The 20,211-nt window shown below is 40.2% G+C and overlaps 3 protein-coding genes across 4 annotated transcripts in view; 1 reads left to right on the top strand and 2 right to left on the bottom strand.

The window, feature by feature from the left end:
- Window positions 1–409: 409 nt before the first annotated feature.
- Window positions 410–3,011, top strand: LOC124172505. Its single transcript, XM_046551948.1, has 2 exons — window positions 410–1,396; window positions 1,685–3,011. The coding sequence occupies exons 1-2, from the start codon at window positions 601–603 to the stop codon at window positions 1,882–1,884; spliced, it is 996 nt and encodes a 331-aa protein (XP_046407904.1). The 5' UTR covers window positions 410–600; the 3' UTR covers window positions 1,885–3,011.
- A 5,598-nt stretch (window positions 3,012–8,609) lies between these two features.
- LOC124153690 (general transcription factor IIF subunit 1-like) lies at window positions 8,610–15,685 on the bottom strand. The gene is made up of 6 exons (XM_046527005.1): window positions 15,541–15,685; window positions 15,249–15,462; window positions 12,481–12,593; window positions 10,367–10,914; window positions 9,113–9,223; window positions 8,610–9,040 (listed from the first exon to the last, which is right to left on the bottom strand). The coding sequence occupies exons 1-6, from the start codon at window positions 15,632–15,634 to the stop codon at window positions 9,035–9,037; spliced, it is 1,086 nt and encodes a 361-aa protein (XP_046382961.1). The 5' UTR covers window positions 15,635–15,685; the 3' UTR covers window positions 8,610–9,034.
- A 3,146-nt stretch (window positions 15,686–18,831) lies between these two features.
- LOC124172481 overlaps window positions 18,832–20,211 on the bottom strand; it is a 31,369-nt gene continuing 29,989 nt past the window's right edge. For both annotated transcript variants that reach the window (XM_046551923.1, XM_046551928.1), the window contains one exon: window positions 18,832–20,190. In XM_046551923.1, coding sequence (XP_046407879.1) covers window positions 18,925–20,190 — 1,266 coding nt within the window. In that variant the 3' untranslated portion in view covers window positions 18,832–18,924. The remainder of the gene's footprint in view (window positions 20,191–20,211) is intronic.

The following is a 20,211-nucleotide window of genomic DNA, read 5'->3' as shown; positions in this document are numbered from 1 at the left end:
GTGGTAAGACGTTGCACGGAGACAGCATATTCCTTCAAAGATGGGCTGTTATAGAATTTGTGAGGGCCATTTTAATGTCTCTTCTGCTCCTCAATGGGATTTAGTTTCCATTACTGCTTTTGTTGTCTTTGGCCACACATCGCAAATTTTGTATTTGCTAAAATACATACGCGCTCAACGGGAAATTTTAATTTTTAATTGCAATTGTATCATTATGTTTCAATTTATGTTGGGTTTAATGATTATTTCGTGTGCATTTACAACATATTTGCCCCGGTTTTCACTCTTTGTTTCTACCTTGCTCATTAAAAGCCAACTTCTGCAACGGAAAGGGTCTTCGACGCTAACCTGGTGATGTGTCAAATAGTGCAAAGTAATGCAATAGTAAAGCAAAAAATCAGAAATTTGTACTCCAGGAAATACAACGATATCGTATTACTCACAACAAGCAGAAATTAGCACATTTGAGTCACGGTGCCGCCAGATTTGTAAATAGAAGCACAAATAGTAAATAATAACATTTCTTTCTTACGGACAAGCAGCCTACCAGCCTAGGAAGGAAGGAAGGAAGGAAGGACGACCTCGACAAGGACAAGACCGATGAGTAATCCAGGGCATAGCCGGAGTGAGGCGTCTAAGGACCCTTACGATGGCGTGTCGTGGATGAAAAATCGAGGCAGGAAGAAGAAGGCCGTCGTCACCGGAGTGGTGAATAAGCCGCCCGTCAAGCCCGCCAACCCCGTTCCTGCTCCGCCGCCGCAGCCAAGCCCACCCCCGGACACGCCATCGGACGTCTCGTACCAATCGGACACGGCGTCCGACACCGAACTCTCACCCTTTCCCTCCCCCTCCCAAACCCCAACCCAACGACATCCGACTCCTTCAACCTCTGCCGCCTCCAAACCACCTGCTAATGACACTTCGGTGTTCGTTAGCAATCTTCCCGCTTCCATTACCCAGAAATCCTTCTTCTCCGCCTTGACCTCTACCTTCCCTTCTCTCCGCACGGCAGAGGTCTCCGTATTCTCGCAAGAGAGACGCGCCATGCTCCGCATCCCAGCGGCGTATGGCAGCCTCTTCGAGAGTGCGGAGGAGATTAAGAAGCTGAGCCACCGGCTGGGCGAGCCGTGCGCTGCACTCGTGCGGCGCTCGACCGCTCGGCCGGCAACAACTAACCGCCCCTCTCTTTCCTCCTTTTCAGTTGTGGTGCGCGGCGTGGACAGGACGACTACGGAGGCAGACATCAAGGAGGCACTGGGCTTCGCCGGTCTTCGCTGCATCCGGGTGATGAGGATCACCGCCCGAAGGACCGGCCAACCAACCACCTTGATGAGGGTCATCACGAGAGACGCAGACACGGCGCAGCGGCTCCTGCACGACGGACTGATTGCCTTTGGCAAGCGGTTCCGAGTAGAGCCCTCCCATCCGCCACGCTGCCAACCCGCCCAATGCCGCAGGTGCCAGGGTTTCGACCACCCGACACACAGGTGCACGAAGGACCTTCGTTGCGCAAGGTGTGGAGCGAGCCATCGCTCCGCAACTTGCGAGGCGGAGTGTCTGAAATGTGCCAACTGCGCAGGAAGGCATCACGCCGGGGACTGGAAATGCCCCGTGCGACCGGCTAAGCCGGAAGGGTTGGCGCAAACTGTCCCACTAACGTCTTGCGCTTCTCTCCCCTCTCCAGGTCCGGCATCCGAGTCCCTCGTCACCAAGGACGACCTCCTGCGGCTCCTGAGCCTCCTCGTGGCCAACCTGCACCCGCAGGAGAGAGCAGAAGTGGCCAACATCCTAGACAACGCGGCGCGTGATGTCCTTGGGTACTCCGTGAAGACGGTCTACTCATGGAATCAGCAGCTGGCGGCGGTGCAGAAGATAGACGGATGAGCAAAATTCCATTTTCTTACATAAATTAATTTTAAATCCTATCGCACTGCTGGCCCTTACGGCAAATCAGTAAACTTGCTCTCTATTTGAATATCAATTTTATGTGCTATTAAATTCAATTTAAATTAAAGTAAACTCAGCAATATGAACATCTAAGGTCCTCAATTGTGGTGAACTATCTCAAATTTAATCTTTAATCCAGGAACCAATAACTTCAATCAAATACATCAATACTTAAAGTTAAATTTCTATGCACAAATTTCATCTTACAAATCCTGCTTTCAAATTCATATGCATGACCTTTGACTTTATCTGCATTACGGATACCAAGAAATATCTGTTAAACAAATTTAGTTTCACCTAGTCAATAATATCAATTTGAATACTTTACTTAATATGAACCTAAATTGCATAAATTTAACGCCAATTTGGCCCAGGACTTAACTAACTTCCTTTCCTATCTTGTCCTAAGTAATTTCAAATTAAATATCCTGAAATAAAGCTCATTCATCTATTAAAATTAAATGTAAATATGTAAAGCAAAATAAAGCCTGATAATTATCTTAACTCTGACGAATGGCATGTAAATAAATATACAAATGAAAATGACAATGACCATAAACGATTTGCTCATCATGTAAATAAATAATATATTTATCCACTTGTATATATATCAAAGTGCCCAATAACAACCTAGTGCTTGCTCTATTGTATCATATTGTATATTAATTCCGATCTGTAAAATTACAGCACTCCACACCAGCTAAGCAAAGGACACCAGGATAACGCCTTCCAGACACCACTTGACTTCTGCTGCAACATCAACACTCATCAGCACCTTGTACACGGCGGTCTACGTGGGGTTTTGCCGGTTTCCCTCACGTCTCGGACGAATGTCAGACCAAAAGCCATCCCGGAGGAAAAGAGTTCCAGCAAAATCTGTATGACAATGCTGCTACAAGCTCACAAACATATGTAAACTAAAATACCAATGACAAGCCCTGAAGAGGAAAAATGTCCTATAACGGGGTTCATGCTGTAAATATGTCTATATATATATTACCAATACTATGTAAATATTCATGTACACTGGCAGCATTGGAAATAAACGCTTTTTGAAATTGAAATTGAATTTCTTTCTTTTTTAACTTTTCTAACCTTGCAACAAACAGAGAAACCAAAGGCAAATGCGTACTGAATGATTACTAGCAAATAGTTTGAACTATCATCAATCGAAAAGGAATAAGTGTCAAATTATACAATGAAATGTGCGACTCCTCTCGCCAGACTTCAAACTTTACGTTTACGCCGACCTCAGCATTATATCCACCATTTTTTTTTCTTAATTAAAAAAAATTGCATTAGGTTCAACAAAATCATATTAGCAATGACAGCGAAATTACGAATACAAAAAACCTGTAAATAAGAAAGAAAACGAGAGAACAAGCCGAAAAAATTATGAAAGACAGTCCCAATCCTTCAACCGTCACTAGCACAGATCAAATCGATGGCCACTTGGCCGCCTCGGTAACAAAAAATTATTCAAAAAATAAGTATTATAAAAAGTAAAGGTGAAAATCGGTTCAAGTATGCAGTAAATGCATGCGAAATAATCATTACATCCTGCATAAATAGAAGCGGAATGATAAGTTTGCAGTATAAAATAATTTATCCATTTGAGTGCATATACATATCCACTCACAAGCGGAATATTAGTGGAGCGCAGCAGAAAACTACGAAAGGAGTATAAGACACTAAATTTCCTTTAGAAGCATAAGTGGTGCCACAAACTTTGTCCTAAAACTTTTGAAAGTAATTGTACGTGTAACTCAGATGTATATATAAGGGAACTAACGGATATTTTCACGTAAAAATCCCGATCTCTGTGTTCCTCTATCATTTTGATGACAACTGTTTACCATTTTTTATAGTACGAAACTGACTGGAAGAATTATCAGGAGCACAGTTGACCAAAGCGAGGCCTCTGCTTTAAAAATGCTGTTCCAACGAAATTTGAATGTTAATCCTAATAGAAACGGAGAGATACCCGAACTTCCTCACATGAGAGAGCAAGAAAACAGCTATAACTATAGCACATTTTTTTAATTTAATTCATAATTTACATCCATAAACTAAAATCCATAAATAAGTAAAGGATTTTACGATGGTATGTCCACAAATTAAAGCATCCACTATAATTGCCGTGATTACTGTCTCTCTCAAAACTTTAAACATTTCATCTTAAGAAGTTTCATTTCAATGAAATGATTCGTTTTGGGACAAAAAAATTGTTCAGAGCGTCGGTTTATAATGTCAGTTCATTTCGAGAATCAGCCAGAATAAAATTAACGTTTTCATTCACCACGATGATAAACTTTTGGCTACTATTTCCACGAACCCAATGTGTTAACGGCTTCTTCAAGAGTTACTCCCGCGGCATTCATGAGGTTCACACGTCACACGGCGTCAGCCAATAGAAATACGTTTCGCGTCGTGGGCGTGGCCAAAGCTCCTAGCGGACTTTTAAAGCTACGTATCTCGGTTAAAAATCGAATTTGAGCTCTGAAATTTGGCGTGTGTGTTTTTCATTCATATTTTTTTGGTTTAAAATAACGAAATCCAATTTCTAATTTTTAGTGTTCCCTCTTATTGCTCACCGGGAAAAAAACAAAATTTATATTAACCGGACAACTCATGGCATAGTTCCCCCGCCACGACCTCCTGTCAGCACTCCTGTCATTATTCCCACTGAGAGCCAAGAGCCGCTTGTCAGCTTTTCCTTTCCTAGAGACAAGCGCTATGACCCAGCATTTTGCAAAGCCATAAGACTTCCGCTTTTATATGGATCTTTTTATATATTTCCATATAATTTATGTTATTATTTAAATATGGATCTTTATAAAAATATGGAAGATATGATTTTTGGCCAGCTTTTTTCGATTTCAGCCCGTTGTGCGACGCTGCTCTGATTTAAGAGACTCTACTCAAGCCCGAAAAATCTATATTCTTTTACTGCTGATGCCTCGTTCAGATTACGTTTGTTCCAGCGATCATTGGAACTATCGCGGATTCACACAACGATTCACACAACGACGAAAACCTATGCTGCCCTCCAGTGCTGAAATCTGAAGTGAACGAGAAATTGAAGGTTAGCAAAGCTGTTGAGGTTTGGAGGGTTAAGGTATTACCGTGTTCAACATGTATTTAACGTATAATTTTTCTTCCATCTACACTCTTCCTTGCTTAGACAAATTCATGGAAAAAATAGAACGAAGGGAGCTTCACGAACTTTTCGTCGTTCTCTTGGCGCTTCCTCTTCCGGTTTCGCAGCGCCTAATCATCCATCCGTAGAGGTTACGTATAGGTAGATGGTTGCATGGTTCGCATAACCTCTATGTAACCATCGTTAAGTGGCAACGTTCGGAACTACGTGAACTATTGTCCGGACATGCATTTACACAACTAGTTCTGCCAACTATCGTTAGGACGATCGCTGGGACAATCGTAATCTGAACGAGGCATTGCTGAGCGGTTCTCCGCTGCCCCTCGACCTCACGCATCGACGACACGCGGATCGTTGTTGTTTGCACTCTTGCGAGTCATTCCTACCCTCAATTAGCGGTTCTCCCTGAGCGAGTTAAACAATGGGAACTCATATGACGTCACCAACTAATGAAAGTGAGCGCCGACTATCCCGTTATATTTGATTTTTAACTAATGAGAAAATTGCTGATTGAGAACTATTTGTTTTTTCGTAATAACTTATCTTTTCCTTTCATTTAACGAATTCTTTCAATAAATAGGAAGGTTTCCCATTATATTTTTATTGCCTAAATCAAAAGATTATTACTCCAGGAGTACATATTTCGCGCTTTTAGATTTTTAAATGACGATATCTAGTTTTCGCGATTAAATGAAAAGTGAAAATTTTCAAGCGCGCGAAAACACGGCGGCTAGGTATAAATACTGGGAAAAGGCCGTGTGACGTCTGGCTGCTGCTGTGTGAGGCCACCTGGGTGCGAGGCTATGAACGCCGCTGCGATGCAGGCTGCTTGCTGCCGAGCATGGCGGCAGCGTAGAGTACCCTTCTAGCAGGTAGCGTTTGGCTTAAATGAGGATTATTAATACCCTATCAAACGAAGGAAACTTTCCGACCTTAGGCAATTTTAATAGGTGATTATTAAGAGATGTTTCCCTGAGCTCTGTGTCACATGCATGCATTGGCAATCTCAGACGATGTAAAACTCCCATCTACTCGTATAGCATCTAGGCCTCTGTGACGTCACGAGGAGTGGCATCGCAAGGGCGCCAATCTCGTCTTTTTCAAATGATGTTAAAATTGACCGTTAACATTCGTCTATACTGGGATTTGTAAAACTAAATAATTTGTATTTTAAGAAAACACTAATGGTGGGTAAAGAATCGCAATGAATGCCTTTCGTTTTCTTTGATGAAGGGAACTACCCTATTGCTTTCTTCAGGCAACATTATTTATTTGTTATATTTGATTTAATGAACGAATTATTATATTTGATTTAACGAACGAATAATCCCTACCTATGCATGCGTTTCGGTTTTAACACACATACTTTTTTTCCCATTATCACACTCCTTTCCATTGGAGCTGTTTACCTATGGGTTTAACGTCGAATTCTGTCATTTATTTTCACCCGTCCTCTCCATTCAATTTTAAACTCACTCCCACTTCCTTATCTCCTCCAAGTCCCCAACCATTGCATCATGCATTCATCAGCAACTTGCTCATTTGAAGTTTTCATCCTACCAATGGATCTGCGCCCTTTCATGTGCACGCCTCTCCCATCGAATTACTTAATTGAGCGGTTCCCTACAACGATTCAAGAGCATTCCGAATGTAACGCATAAGCCCATTCTTTCCAGAAATATTTCGGGCCTGATGTCAAATTTTATTCCGCTTCCATCGCTGGGGAGTAGCGGCAGTTCTTGCGTGTGCCTTGATAGGGTGTAATCACGAATATTACAAAAGAGGATCCTCAAGTCGACTTCTAAATGTGTTGTCACACACCGTGCATTTAAATGGGTTTACTAAAGTCGCCACTCGTGTCGCTGGCGGACAAAATTATCCGTGTTTTAAGGAGAAATAAGGTGTAATTAGGGATGTAAGCAGAAATTTACATTACAATAATTGTGGTCTATCAAATTCATAGCTTTATCATGCTATTCGTCGCAATAGGGTGGTTTCCTATTATTTTTTTATTGCCTATATCGGAAGATTATTACTCCTGGAGTACGTATTTCACGCTTTTAGATTTTTAAATGACGATATCTATTTTTCGCGATTAAATGAAAAGTGAAAATTTTCAAGCGCGCGAAAACGCGACGGGTAAGGAAATCTCTCCGTGTGACGTATTTCTGGTTCCCCCTCCCGCCTTGTGAGGTGACCTTGAGGCGAGGCTCTGAGCGCTGATAGGACGCAGGATGCTAGAGGGTAGCTGAGTACCTTGCTGGCTGGTAGCGCCTGGCTTAAAAAAGGTTTATTAATACCTTATCAAACGAAGGAAACTTTCCGACCTTAGCCAGTTTTAATAGGTGATTATTAAGACATGTTTCCCTGAGCTCTGCGCCTCATGCATGCATTGGTAATCTCAGACGATGAATAACTCCTATCTTCTCCTATAGAAACTAGGTCCCTGTGACGTCACGTGGAGTGGCATCGCATGGGCGCCAATCTGGCCCTTTTCAAATGAGGATAAAAATGGACCATTGCCATTCGTCTAAACCGGTATTTCTAAAACGAAATAATTTGTATATTATGAATACAGTAATGGTGGGTAACGAATCGCAATCAATGCCTTTCAGTTTCTTTGATGGAGGAAACTACCCTATTATAAGCATTTAATACGAAATAATGTAATAAAGTGGATCGCATTGCACTCTTCACCGCGCCGCGGTCATTTTTGAAAACAGATTAAAATGCGACTGAAGTGGCAACAGAAATCAGCCTTCTATTGAATGGAATTGGGCTCCTATATCCAGACCCCGTGGGTGTAATCATGAAATCCACCGCGTGTACTTGTTAAGGTATTATCTTCGGAAATGGGTAAAGTCATGGCCTCCTTTAATTGGTATTAGAATTGGAAATGAGTGATGTAACTATGGACTCGAATGCGAATATAACCCTAAATTGGGTAAACTGATGTCCATCCGCCAGAACCTCACGCTAAGTTGGCAGCTGGGAGACCGGAGGCCAGTGGATGAGAATAGGACCCCTGACGCCACCTAAAGCGATGTTGACGAATTGCATGCTCCGGTCTGTAATATAGGAGGCCATGGTAAAATTTAAAAAAATTGGTCATTTAAGTTTGAATTACTTTGGCTTAATTCAGTTTACAAAATTTTGAATCGATAATACGTACCAAATAATGTTTTGATAAGTTACCAGTACATTTGAAAGAACGGAAGTAATCAGTGGCGCCGACTCCATGGGGACTGAGGGGGCCCGAGCCCCCCCCCCCCCCCCCAAATTCGTTATGGGTGTGAGGAAAAAATGTGTCAGGCTTGTCGGTTTTATCCGAAGTGTCCAGATATCGAGATTCGAGTTGTCAGGGTTCTAATGTTGATCATATGACTCTTCTAAAATTCTTAAACTCACTACTTATAAAATTTCCCGGGCCAAGATCCCCGGTTTGGGCCCCCCAATATTTTTTGTAAGTGGGCATCCCTGGAAGTAATGAAGGCTTAGTACCTAATTTTTCACATCACATTTATTCGATCCAACCGGTTTCAACTCTAACTTTGTCATTTTATAGGGTACAACTCCCCAAAAAATTACTAAGTTTTTATTACTTCCATCATCATGGCGATATTCCGCTAGGTTAAGCCAGTAACAATTGAATCACTGTACAGGTACTGTTGTTTTTACATTTCATGATTTTTTTTGTAAAGTTCTCTAGAGGTTAATGCACGATGGAACGAACATTTTTATGTAACGTGAATCATTAATGCTTCCATATGTGTTTTAACTTCTATCTTCTGGTATTAGTTTCATAGTTGAGTATTCATAAAGTCGTTTCATTGACTGTAATCAACCATAAAATTGCTCCATCTCTTCAGATTTCGAGAACAACCAAGAATTCTATATTCATGAAGTTTGCACTTTCCGTTGGCATCATTATTGCTAGAAAAAAATAGTGTTGGATTAATTAATGAGATAGTTTAAATTAATGAATGGTAATACAATTTTTCTCACCTTCAGGTCACTGATTGCTTTTTCTATTGTTTTCCGTGCTTCATTCTCGCTCTCTACGCATGTTACCAAGTATTTCCAATACTCATTTACTTTAGCGAGGTTATCTGCATCCTGTATCATAAATAATAAGAAAATAGCGTCCATAACTTGAAGATGACTATGATAGAGACGTGTTATCATTTCCTATGTAGAGTAAATGGCATTTTTAATGACGTTGATAAATTTAAAAAATTAAAGTGAATGCACAAGGTGAGAACTCATTTTATTTGCATGATTGCATTAGCACCTCCCACATCCCTTAAGGTTATGTATCAGGAAGTTGTATAAAAACTCTAATAGGAAAATTAAATTCGCTTTGCACATCCCATACTGAATACGAAAATGGTCACAACAGTTTTACATCATTATCAAGGTGTCGATGTAACAACATCAGAGCAATGGCCAATGGAAATAAATATTCCGTATGGAACGCCCGAAGTGAATTTTATTTCTATTTTAATCGTGGCTCCACATAGTTTAGCGGAACACCATGTACAGTGTAAAAATCTAATATTGATATCGGAATACATTTCGTAGTCGCCTAATTTTTTTTGGCATCGCCTTGTGATGTTTCGGAAGGTTACAAAATATATTCTTGCATGAAAAGTAATCTATTTCTGTTAAGTGGAGCCAAAGAGCGTCGAAAAACAATAATTTTTAATTTTCGTGTGAAGATTTTCACAGCTTATTTTATTAATGTTGGTGGTGGTTTCCGTGCATTGCTGTGTAGGTAACATTGTCACTCAACGTTTCACTCCTCCTACTGGGAGCGAATCAAGAGAATGGGAGGGAAACCACCTGAAAACTCCAAATGCCCAAGAATATCCTCAAGCGAACCAGTCTAGCTCTCCTACTATTACTTTTTTCAATGTTGGTGGTGGTTTCCGTGCATTGCTGTGTAGGTAACATTGTCACTCAACGTTTTACTCCTCCTACTGGGAGCGAATCAAGAGAATGGGAGGGAAACCACCTGAAAACTCCAAATGCCCAAGAATATCCTCAAGCGAACCAGTCTAGCTCTCCTACTATTACTTTTTTCAATGTTGGTAGTGGTTCTCGGGTATTGCTGTGTAGGTAACATTGTCACTCAACGTTTTACTCCTCCTACTGGGAGCGTTGTCAAGAGAATGGGCATTCCCCATTCTCTTGATAACGCATTACACAGCAATACCCGAGAGCCACCACCAACATCAATAATTTTTAAATTTTACGTACCTGTTTGGATGTTATTGCTTTGGAAAGAACGATCCCACTAGCCCATATAGGAAGAGTCATCATCCAGTCGACCGTTTCCTCGGGTTCGTTTGGAACTTTGTACTTCTTCCTGAGATTCATTTCTTCATTTGCCCCTCCCATCCCTTTTTTGGACCCCTTTCCTTTTTTCTTATCTTTTTTATTCCTCTTTTGTTTTTTATCCTTCTTTTCTTTTTTATCTTCCTTTTTCTTGTTATCATGCTTTCTATCCTTGGACTTGCTCTTCTTTTCCGATTTTTTATCTTTCCCTTTCCCTCTTTTCGATCCCTTTTTGGATTTTTTCGGCTCGTCCTCTTGTGCACATGGATCATACACAGCTTCCTTTTTCTCAGTCGTTTCGTCTTCCTTGTACAACTCGGCTAGTAGAGTCGTAATTTCGCTCTCTTCCTCTTCCTTAGTTTTTCTCGGGGATGTCGACTTTTGCTCCTCGCGTCTTCTTTCATCAAGCAATGAGGCGGCTGATTTGTAAAAGTTCATCGCCATGTTTTCACTGCTGAGAGCTACCAAACCTAAAGAGAATTTTTACAGGCGAGGTTGGGAATGAGCTCGTCCATAAGCTTATTCTCTCCTCTTTAAGCACGTTAATCCAGAGGAAATAAATTAAATGGAGAAAAATTCAAGTACACTATGAAATTATACTTCGTATTCAGCTCGATATAGTCACGTTCTGCAAATATATTTGTATGGCTGACCACGGATTAAACGTATGAAATCAAGCAGAAATTCAAAATATAATTGTTGAGAAAAAATTTTATCTGACTAATTAATATTTATTATAAACTCTTTACGGGGCGGAAGATTTGATCATGAGAGCGGTTAATCATGAAAAGTGGTTGTTGTAGTGCGAGTTGTATCCTTCATACAACAGGAGCTGTTGTGTGTCACTTCTTCCACTTGTGAATGTTTGTGATAGGAGAAAATTTTCACCCAGAGTAACAGTTTTTGCTGCTACTATCCACTCTTAATTATTGATGCATCACTTGAACCATGACCGATGGCTGCCTCTGAAATCCACACTAGCTAGGTGAACCGTGCTTTCAAGAGGTGCCACTGACCATATCGTGTGCAGCCGAAAGTTTTGCACTGACATTATTAACTATTTACCGATTCGATCGATGGATTTTTCTTCCTCATAGGAAAATCCACTAGGATCGGTAGAATATTAATTGCGTTTCGCTAGGTTTCGCTGTTAGTAGGGCCCGCCCGCCTTTGTGACGGTGCGGGATTCCTCGTCCATTCCCTTCCTTCCCTATCCCCTCCCCGGAGGCGTCGTCGGGCTCTCATCGCGGCGGCGCCTCCTTCCTTGTTCCTTCCCGTCCTTCCCCTTCTGGGTGCAGAGGAAAAAAGCTATAAAGCGCTTATAGCGCTTACAGTCCCAGCCTCAGGAGTGAATCCCCGCGAACCCGCCCTAGGGTTTCGTTTCCATTGACATTATTAACTATCATCTAATGGTAAACCACAGAGAAAAATTATAAACTATTATAATAGTATATGACATTTATTTTTAAATAATAGTTAACGTTTTTGTTCCGGAACGAAAATCTGCAATCAAATGCTAATGCAAAAATCTTATTTCTCAATTTTTTTATCATTGGAATATTTTAGATGTTGTAAAATATTTTGCGCAAGGTAAGTCATCGAATCGGACTTTGCTAGAAACTTTGAAAATGATAGTACATTGCACCATTTCTACCGAGAAAAGCTTCGTAATGAAGTGGTTCCTTTGGGCACCCTCATTTCCGTATGAGTTTCCCCTTCCTTATGCTCAAACTTCAATACATTGAACTTGCTCACTGTACGAAAATATTCCTTAATTCCGAAACCTATAGGCCTTTATTTATGTATACATACGGATATTCCTGTATTCGGGCATTTTTAACAAAATTATCTTTATCTTATCTTATGAAGCGCTCGTACATGTATTTCAATATGATGCAAAAATCTAGGCCAGGTAAGCTGGTTTAAATTCTGTGAAATTCACAACGAATTTTCTTTGGAGTATCCAGTTCCTTATTTTATTATCCTCTCATTTGTTTCTTATCCTGTATGGATACAGAAGGGATTCAACTACTTACTAGCAATAATTTCCAGTAATTGCTCCTCTTTAAATTCACCATAATCTTCCAGATTGCATTCGTCTTTCGATCTTAAGGGAGGCTCCACATCCAACGGATCGCTTTCTTGAGCGCTAAAGGGAAAATGTTTAAAATTTTATAGCGTAATAAGTAGTTTGATACCTATCCAATTAGAGTGAGATATCTGAATATCTATTCAACAGGTGCAAATTTTGGTGGAAAAGTTTGACTCCCATTTGAAATGGGGTTGTCTAGAGCGTAAAAAAATTAAACTTTTCTTTGGTAGGTTTCGGTGGCGTAGTACATGACGATTGTGGTATTCGGGTCCCGACTTTGTTGACAAATAAGATAATAAGTGCATATATTAGGGAAAAATTCTATGCTTCATAATTGTATTTTTGAATCTTTAATTTTAAATATTCTGTTTCAAAACGAAAAGCTGAAATCAAATGCTAATTCTGGGAAATTCTGATTTCTCCATGTTTTTTCAATTCATAGTGTAATGAATTAAATAGAAAATCCTACGGTTTTCCATTAGTTTACAACCTGGTGCCTTCCGCACAAAAAACATTTTTAAGAAAGAAAGCATAAATCCAATTGTAGACGATTTATTAATGTACTCTCCGTTTACAACGGTAGAATTATTTACTTCACCACCACGAGATTTACCGCGTGGATTTCTCTACTGCGTTTTTAATGGTTGGTATTACGTCACGCACAACAACATACGCAACATAAACAACAACAAACGCCACATTATATTCCCTATAATAAATTCAGGCGGGGGGGAATGCTGGTAATGCGGTCTCGGTGAGGTTGAGGGTGCCAAGCCCAAGGTCTCATTAAATGCTGAGAAATGCCGCCCGTCTCTTATAGGCTATGCCAGCGAATGGAACCATAGCGTCCTCGTCGCACCCCCTGGGTAACGCTGATCGGTGAATGGTGAAAGGCGGGTTTCCGGCGCCTTAAAACCGGATCAACTTGGCTAAGGGAGTAAACCCTGACAGAAAATCCAAGGTCCTCCAATGTAGCGGGGGTTGAGCGTGAGGCCGACAACCTCATCTTGGAAAAAAAACAAAGTTACGGATTTTTAAAAAGTATACCGGGACTAGCCAAGGTTATAACTTTTACGGAGTCACCCGCAATGAACAAATTGTGCGAAAAATCCACAGAGGAAAAATCATTCGCCTTGACCGGGATTCGAACCCGGATCCCTCGATTTCTCGACCACCTTGTCCGGTATAGTCCACAAATTTCCACAGGGGAGAATGACGCGTCGGTAACTTAACTGGCTAAAGCACTCGGCCGGAAATCGATGGATCCGGGTTCGAATATCGGTCAAGGCGAATGATTTTTCCTCTGTGGATTTTTCGCACAAAGTTACGGAAACTTCACAAAATCCACATATAGGTAGGAATAATGGATCACGACAATGGAAACCGAAAATAAATAAATAAATTCAGGCTCCTACCTTCGAAATGAATACGGCACCAGGATGGTTCTCGAAACTGCTGCCGCTAAGTTTGGATTGAAGGATAATCTAGACTGCTTACTGCGGAGGTAAAATTGACTTGTATGGCCTTTCGGTTGCAGTGTAATTATGATCAATTTCAACGACTAGAGATAGTGTGTTGCGGAAAGCTCTTTGAATCAAGTGCACCAGATTCGTATTGTGAGGTGCTCTTTCTTACCTTCCCTTTCGTCGCTTCAAGCAAGTGCGACTGGTTTCGGGACCAATGACAGTGGGCAGTCCAGAGCTTATAAAATTCTAATTCTCAGAGTAAAAATCGGTAACATTATTCTTATAAATTTACACTGTCACCCCTAAAAATCTACAAGAGTATTCGAGGTGTCCTCGCAGTAACAAAAAAACATTGGGGTTATCACTGTATCCGCAAATTCAGTGTTATGATAGTAAATGGAAAAAGTTTGCCAATGAGTATAAATATGTATTACTAAAAATCAAGAGTTTTCTCCTTGTTATTTGGTATAAATTTAACTAAAAATAAAATTTCGGATAAAACATCAAGATAAAGAACGCTTTCGTCGTAGACAGTCAAACAGACCAATCTGATCCATCATGTGATCTTGGATTTTGCCATTTTTTTTGTTTATTCATAGGAGCCAAAAATCACGTTTATATATTTACTCTGAGCTTATGGCCATTAGGCTAAAAATAACGCGACAGAAGAACTTGGTATCTCTATGGTAAAATTAAAAAGTTCCTTCCCTCCTTTCGTCTCATCAGGGCTCGTGAACCCTGAAAGCTCCGGCAGGGATGAAATATCATCAAAAACGATGTTTTCTAAAAACTTTCTCCATCAGATTAGTATGTCATCAAATAGTGAAGTTAACAACTTTTTCGGCGTAAACGGGCAGGAGATGAAGGAATCGTCTACAATTAGATTTCCAAATATTCATTGTAAAAAATATTTTTGTGCGGAAAGTACTAGGACAGAAACTTATGGAAAACCTGTATATATTCTATTTAATGAATGATATCATGCTGTTCGGCTACCGTGAATGAAATATGGATGGAAAAAATAATGTTTGCCAAATGTTAATCTACTAGTCAGAGCATACAAAACCAGCGAAGACTACTCGAAATATGTGTTGTATTTTCAGGGGTAGATGTTGAAATTTTATATGAATAGAAAGAGAAGGAATGCGTTATTGTGCCTCATCTCCGTCACAACCGTCAGTCATGGATTATTTATACGAATGTTTAGCGCTTCATTTGTACTCCTTTCGGACTAATCAAAGCTTACCTAGCTAAAACGTAAGTAATATCCCTTGTGATTAGCGAACCAAGTGCCAGTTGTAAATATTCAAGGATCTTGACTCCTCGGGTCTTCATGAGGAAAAAATTTAGCATAGCTTTCTGTTCTGCCCAAGGTAATGCTTTATAACGTTCTTCAATGGCAGCTAATTTCCCTTCAAAAGTGCTCGTCTTTGCTGATGAGCTTTGAACACAGTTCAAATCTAGAGTGAAAGAGTAATTTTTCAGAATATGTGATAGTATACATTTAAAAACAATAAATTAACATTTTTGTCACTCACAGAAGTCATCAAGCATTTCCGAAGTCGGTTTAGTGGAGGAAGGCGTTGTTGTGACTGCGCCAGCCTTCTTTTTACTTTTTTTAGCACGTGCCATTTTTAAAACGAATACTTCATTGCCATCGATTGCTATCACGAGGAAAATCTATTTATTTTCGTTTCTTAGCAATTTCAAACGGATCGACGGAATCATTCAGAATCGCCGCGATGATAAATACCAATACATAGGTATAAAGTAAATAATAATTTCTTCCTATATTCACGGTTTATAGGTATTAAATTCTTAGGTATATCCTCGCTGCACTTTTACTCATCAATGATCCTTATTTTGAAATGATGGAGACAAAAAAGGCGTGAATTTCCTCGTAGCGCGAAAAGTGACACGTGCCTGTAGTTATTACAGAGTGCCAATAGCTTAAAAACTTTGTCGCTTACTAAATTTTCGCGTTAGTTAGCTGATAATTTACGGAGGCTATTCCGGGTTTACATTAAGCAGTTTGGTAATTATGAGAACAAAATATCTGAAAATGAACCATATTTCAAAAGGGGGTTGACATAAGTGTAAATCAGCTGCTCATTCAATGAAACTCAAAAGAGATTATATTTGAATCCTTACTAACGACGTGGCTGGGGTAGACTTCAATTGTTTTACATAATTCTCTCGGAAATTTTCGAGTGGAATTTCTTTGTTCAGGGAAAGTATCGATGAATCGTCAGTCGCATGTGTCATCAAGATACCGTCGCGACGGTATTTAAAAACTTGAGACTTCGGCTACAAATGTAATTCTTCTCCATTTTGTTTTTACCCTGCGATTTGACATGGTTCTAGGATTTGGTATCGTGGCGTTGCCATAAATGAAGGAGACTAGTTCAAAAGAGAACCGGTGGAGTCATATCTGAGAATTTGATCATTGACCGGTAAATACATCATCTTAAAAAGAATGGAGTAGTTTGCGCCTAAATAAGATTATGCCCATATTTTGCTCGTATTAACGATTATGCGATTTTTCGAGGTGGGCCTATTTTTATATAGAGTTACGTCATTTTAATTTTAAGACATAAAAAAGAGAGGGATGCAACATTTATGATTATTCGACGTATATATTATATAGATGACATATATATTAATCGACGTCAGCTAGAAAAATGAAAATGAGTTTACTCACACGATTCTATGGGAGGATTGCTCGCGACTTCACGACCCATAACTCTTTTCTCGTATTTTATCAAAAACCTTTTTCCATCATAGACGGCAGCTGTTAAGGTTATTAATAAACATTAGCGTTCATTAGTTTTAGCTCATACTTTTACCAGATATTATGACAAACATACCGCCGTTTTCATGTAACTAACATGATTTACAGAATTCATTTGCGAATTGATTCAAGAAAAAGTTCGGCGACGCATCTTAATTTTATTATTAGCGTGATTCTAGTGGCACAGCGGGTATATTATCACTTTTTCGAAACGGCACATGCTAGTAATCAGCATTAATCAGCATTTTCCGCATGTTTATTCTAGTACCATCATGGGGTCTGGTATAATATGCTGATTTTCGTGAGCAATTTCAAGAAAATATAGCGCCGAAAGAAAGAAGTATATTTTTTTGTCTTCAGTCTGATGTACTGGCAGATTTTTAACGAAATCAAAGCTGTTCTCTTTTTTTGGGCATATCGGATGAAGTTTACATTTCTTTGTTCTAATGTGAGTCGGTGCAAGTACCTACTTCTATTATTACACAACCCATATCATATATATTGTTGAAGATAATTATAGTAATTGTTTTAACGAAATGTTAATTAATATCAACAAGGGAAAGTGTTGAAGTTTATAAATAAGCAAAAGGTTGCCAAGGGTAAAAAGTTGTTGACAAGTTACCAGTGCAGATGAATAAATAAGTTAAAAGAGACAACAACATCGTGTATAATTAAGAAGAATAATTGAGTCACAATACATATATCTGCCACTAGTGCAGGAACATCTCCTCGATCATTACTAGACCACACTACAGAGCGTATCCTGATGGCTAATGCCTCAATCTTAAACCAACTAAACTTTCATCAGTTGCAAAACGAGAAACTTATAGCTATGTGGAATTTGACGGAACACTCGGATTTTATAATTACAAGCGGTGTTCCACACAGCGCATTTGATGGCTCTAGTTTTTTGTGACTTATCTTGTTTCTCTTCCATTAGGTATATATAATACAGATATAACTCAAAACTTACGATAGTCTGGCAGGTTCCACCTCCATGCTCACCGCGTCTCTGACGGCCGTTGAAATTAAATTCTGTAATAAGGATGAAAACGATATCCAACAAAATGAAGAATATTATCAATAACAGATATGTAAACTTACACAGGCCAAATCAAATTAACAATATCACGCATTTGGTTAAAAGGGACACATTTATATTATATTATCTTTTGGTTTCCCCATTCCACGGATGGGTTCGTTACTGAAACCATTAAATGCTTCGCGAAAAAATCTCCAACAGGAAGGGGGCTCGTGAGTGGCCTCAAGTTCTTCTGGAGGATATTTACTGATTGAAGCAAATTAATCGGAGGAATATGAATCCCCTGGTTGTATTGATATATCTGGGTTAAGTAATTTGGAAAGTTCGTGTAGTAGTCCTACATTTCATTTCCCTCTGACGTCATTTTCTTCGTCAAGAGAAAAGTGGACCACATATGAACGATAGTTCCTGCGGGACTCAAAGTCAAATCAATCAATTTTATTTGGGTCACTCTCGCGTTGCGTTTAACCATCATATAAAAGACACACAGCATGGGGGTAACCACATATATAGAACATTTCGAATCCACCAAAGTTTTTTTCGCACTTTACCACGTATTTCTGGTATCACACAACTATGTAGCACCATCACGATATTTCAAATTTCTGATTTCATTTAGAATTCCGCCTATTAATTCGGTATTCGGTACCTATTAACAATGCGATGGCTCCGCACAACTCTTAGTTCAAATTCATAAACAGACGACTTCTTAGGTACCAACGAAGCTGTAAATTTCTGAAGATTCACATGCTAGCATTTTGTATTTTCATTTTTTAATCCTTCACCAGTTAATGTAACCATACCGGTTTTGGATTCAAGGAGCACAATTTTTAAGATCACGAAAACTTTTGATTCTTTATTTGTCGCCGTAAAATGATTATGAAGCGCCAATGTGAATGAATTCATGTTTTCATGCTATCTCACTATGTTTGCAGCGATGTTGAAGTCGCAGAAAATAATTTTATCTAACAAAATTTCTATTAAATAAAGTCTGTGGAAGGAGGGTAATGTTTTATTTAATTACTATTCTTAAAAATTATGATGATGGTCTACATTTACACCAATGATGTACCCACTTCGCGAAAGACGTCATGCACAGAAGCAGTAAAGTTTCAGTTTTGCTTCTGTGACACAGGAACTTTGATTTCCATAGCTGTTGAGACGATTAGGATCGAATTGCAAGAAAAATCCACCATCTTTGTTCTTCAACGTGCTGGCTTCGAATATCGCTTCCCCCGGTACCGTCGTGAAAGTGACTTCCAGCAATTTAATTACGTTGCGCTCTTTTGCCTGAGTCTTGATGCTGAGGTGGTGGGCCGCAACAATCGACTCCATTTTCAAACGAGCACACTCTTTATTGTTGAATAGTTTATAGTTTATGTATTTTACCGCCGCCATGGACGCTTTCGCAACATCGGGATCGTCGACTGAGATTGTCGACCTCTTCGCGCATGCGCACCACTTGTTGGGAACGGCGGCATCTGAACAAGTCCTGTTAAGCGGTACCACCTGACTAAGGAGGTCGTAGCATTCGGCGCACGAGGAGTCCGGACGAGTATTGCCTGGTAGATATGACGAGAGCGTGAAGTGCAGATCGAAAGGCGAAGTGAGTCTCTTGCGATTCAAAACCAGCGCGGGGTACTGCGATTTCACGAGACTCTGGTAGCTGGTTGCCGGTCCTCTGGTCTCGTTGAACTTTAAGGGTGGACGAATGTAGAGAAAAGGAACTCTCTCCTCCAGCCATCCCAGAGGCGACTCCCTCAGCTTGCCGAAGCGCGCGCCGTGGTCGCTGAGAAAAGCAAGGAACATACCCTCTCCATTTTTCTCCATTCCAGCGTCTGCAACCTCGATCAAGTCCCGCATGAACTCGGCCATGTCGTCGTCGACCAGCTCGATGTCGGGGGGAGAGTTGTGGCTCATGCTCGTGAAGTAGACGAGGCCGAAGAATGGGACCTTGGAGTGGTACGTTCCGAGGAAAGAGCGAACGTAGTCCATCGTCCGCAAGTGTGACTCCCGATTCGAGTAGCACCAATCTAATTTCATTTGTGTGACTTTCAAGCGAGACTGTGCGAATAAATAGTAAGGTCTGACATAGTGATCCGTTGGTTGATTCCTGAAACCTTTTTTTGCGTAAGTGAACGTTCCCAAGTCTGGTTGGTCTTCCGTGAAGAGGGTCACGTATCCCTCATTGGAGAAACTTTTAAAAAGGTAGGGGCAGTTGTCCACGACCGTCACTGTGTTTGGCCAGCAACGATATCCTTTCGGCTTTGTTGTTTGCTTATTCATTCCCAATGCATCCTCTTCGGATGTTCCAGCTAAAATGGCAAGCAAATTTGGAAAAGTGTTGTCTCCAACCTGTAAGGAGAAATCATTCGA

The sequence above is a fragment of the Ischnura elegans genome, chromosome 1, assembly GCF_921293095.1.
Source record: "Ischnura elegans chromosome 1, ioIscEleg1.1, whole genome shotgun sequence".
NCBI classification, from domain to species: Eukaryota; Metazoa; Arthropoda; class Insecta; order Odonata; family Coenagrionidae; genus Ischnura; species Ischnura elegans.
Note: the sequence above shows the minus strand (reverse complement) of the source record. Positions and strands in the feature narration are given on the sequence as shown.

Coding starts and splice junctions, on each gene's coding strand:
- LOC124172505 (XM_046551948.1), top strand. CDS start 601: ATGAGTAATCCAGGGCATAGCCGGAGTGAGGCGTCTAAGGACCCTTAC. Junction 1,397..1,684: donor CGACGGACTGATTGCCTTTG/GCAAGCGGTTCC, acceptor TCCCCTCTCCAG/GTCCGGCATCCGAGTCCCTC.
- LOC124153690 (XM_046527005.1), bottom strand. CDS start 15,634: ATGGCACGTGCTAAAAAAAGTAAAAAGAAGGCTGGCGCAGTCACAACA. Junction 15,463..15,540: donor GGAAATGCTTGATGACTTCT/GTGAGTGACAAA, acceptor CTTTCACTCTAG/ATTTGAACTGTGTTCAAAGC. Junction 9,224..10,366: donor AAGCAATAACATCCAAACAG/GTACGTAAAATT, acceptor TTTATGATACAG/GATGCAGATAACCTCGCTAA.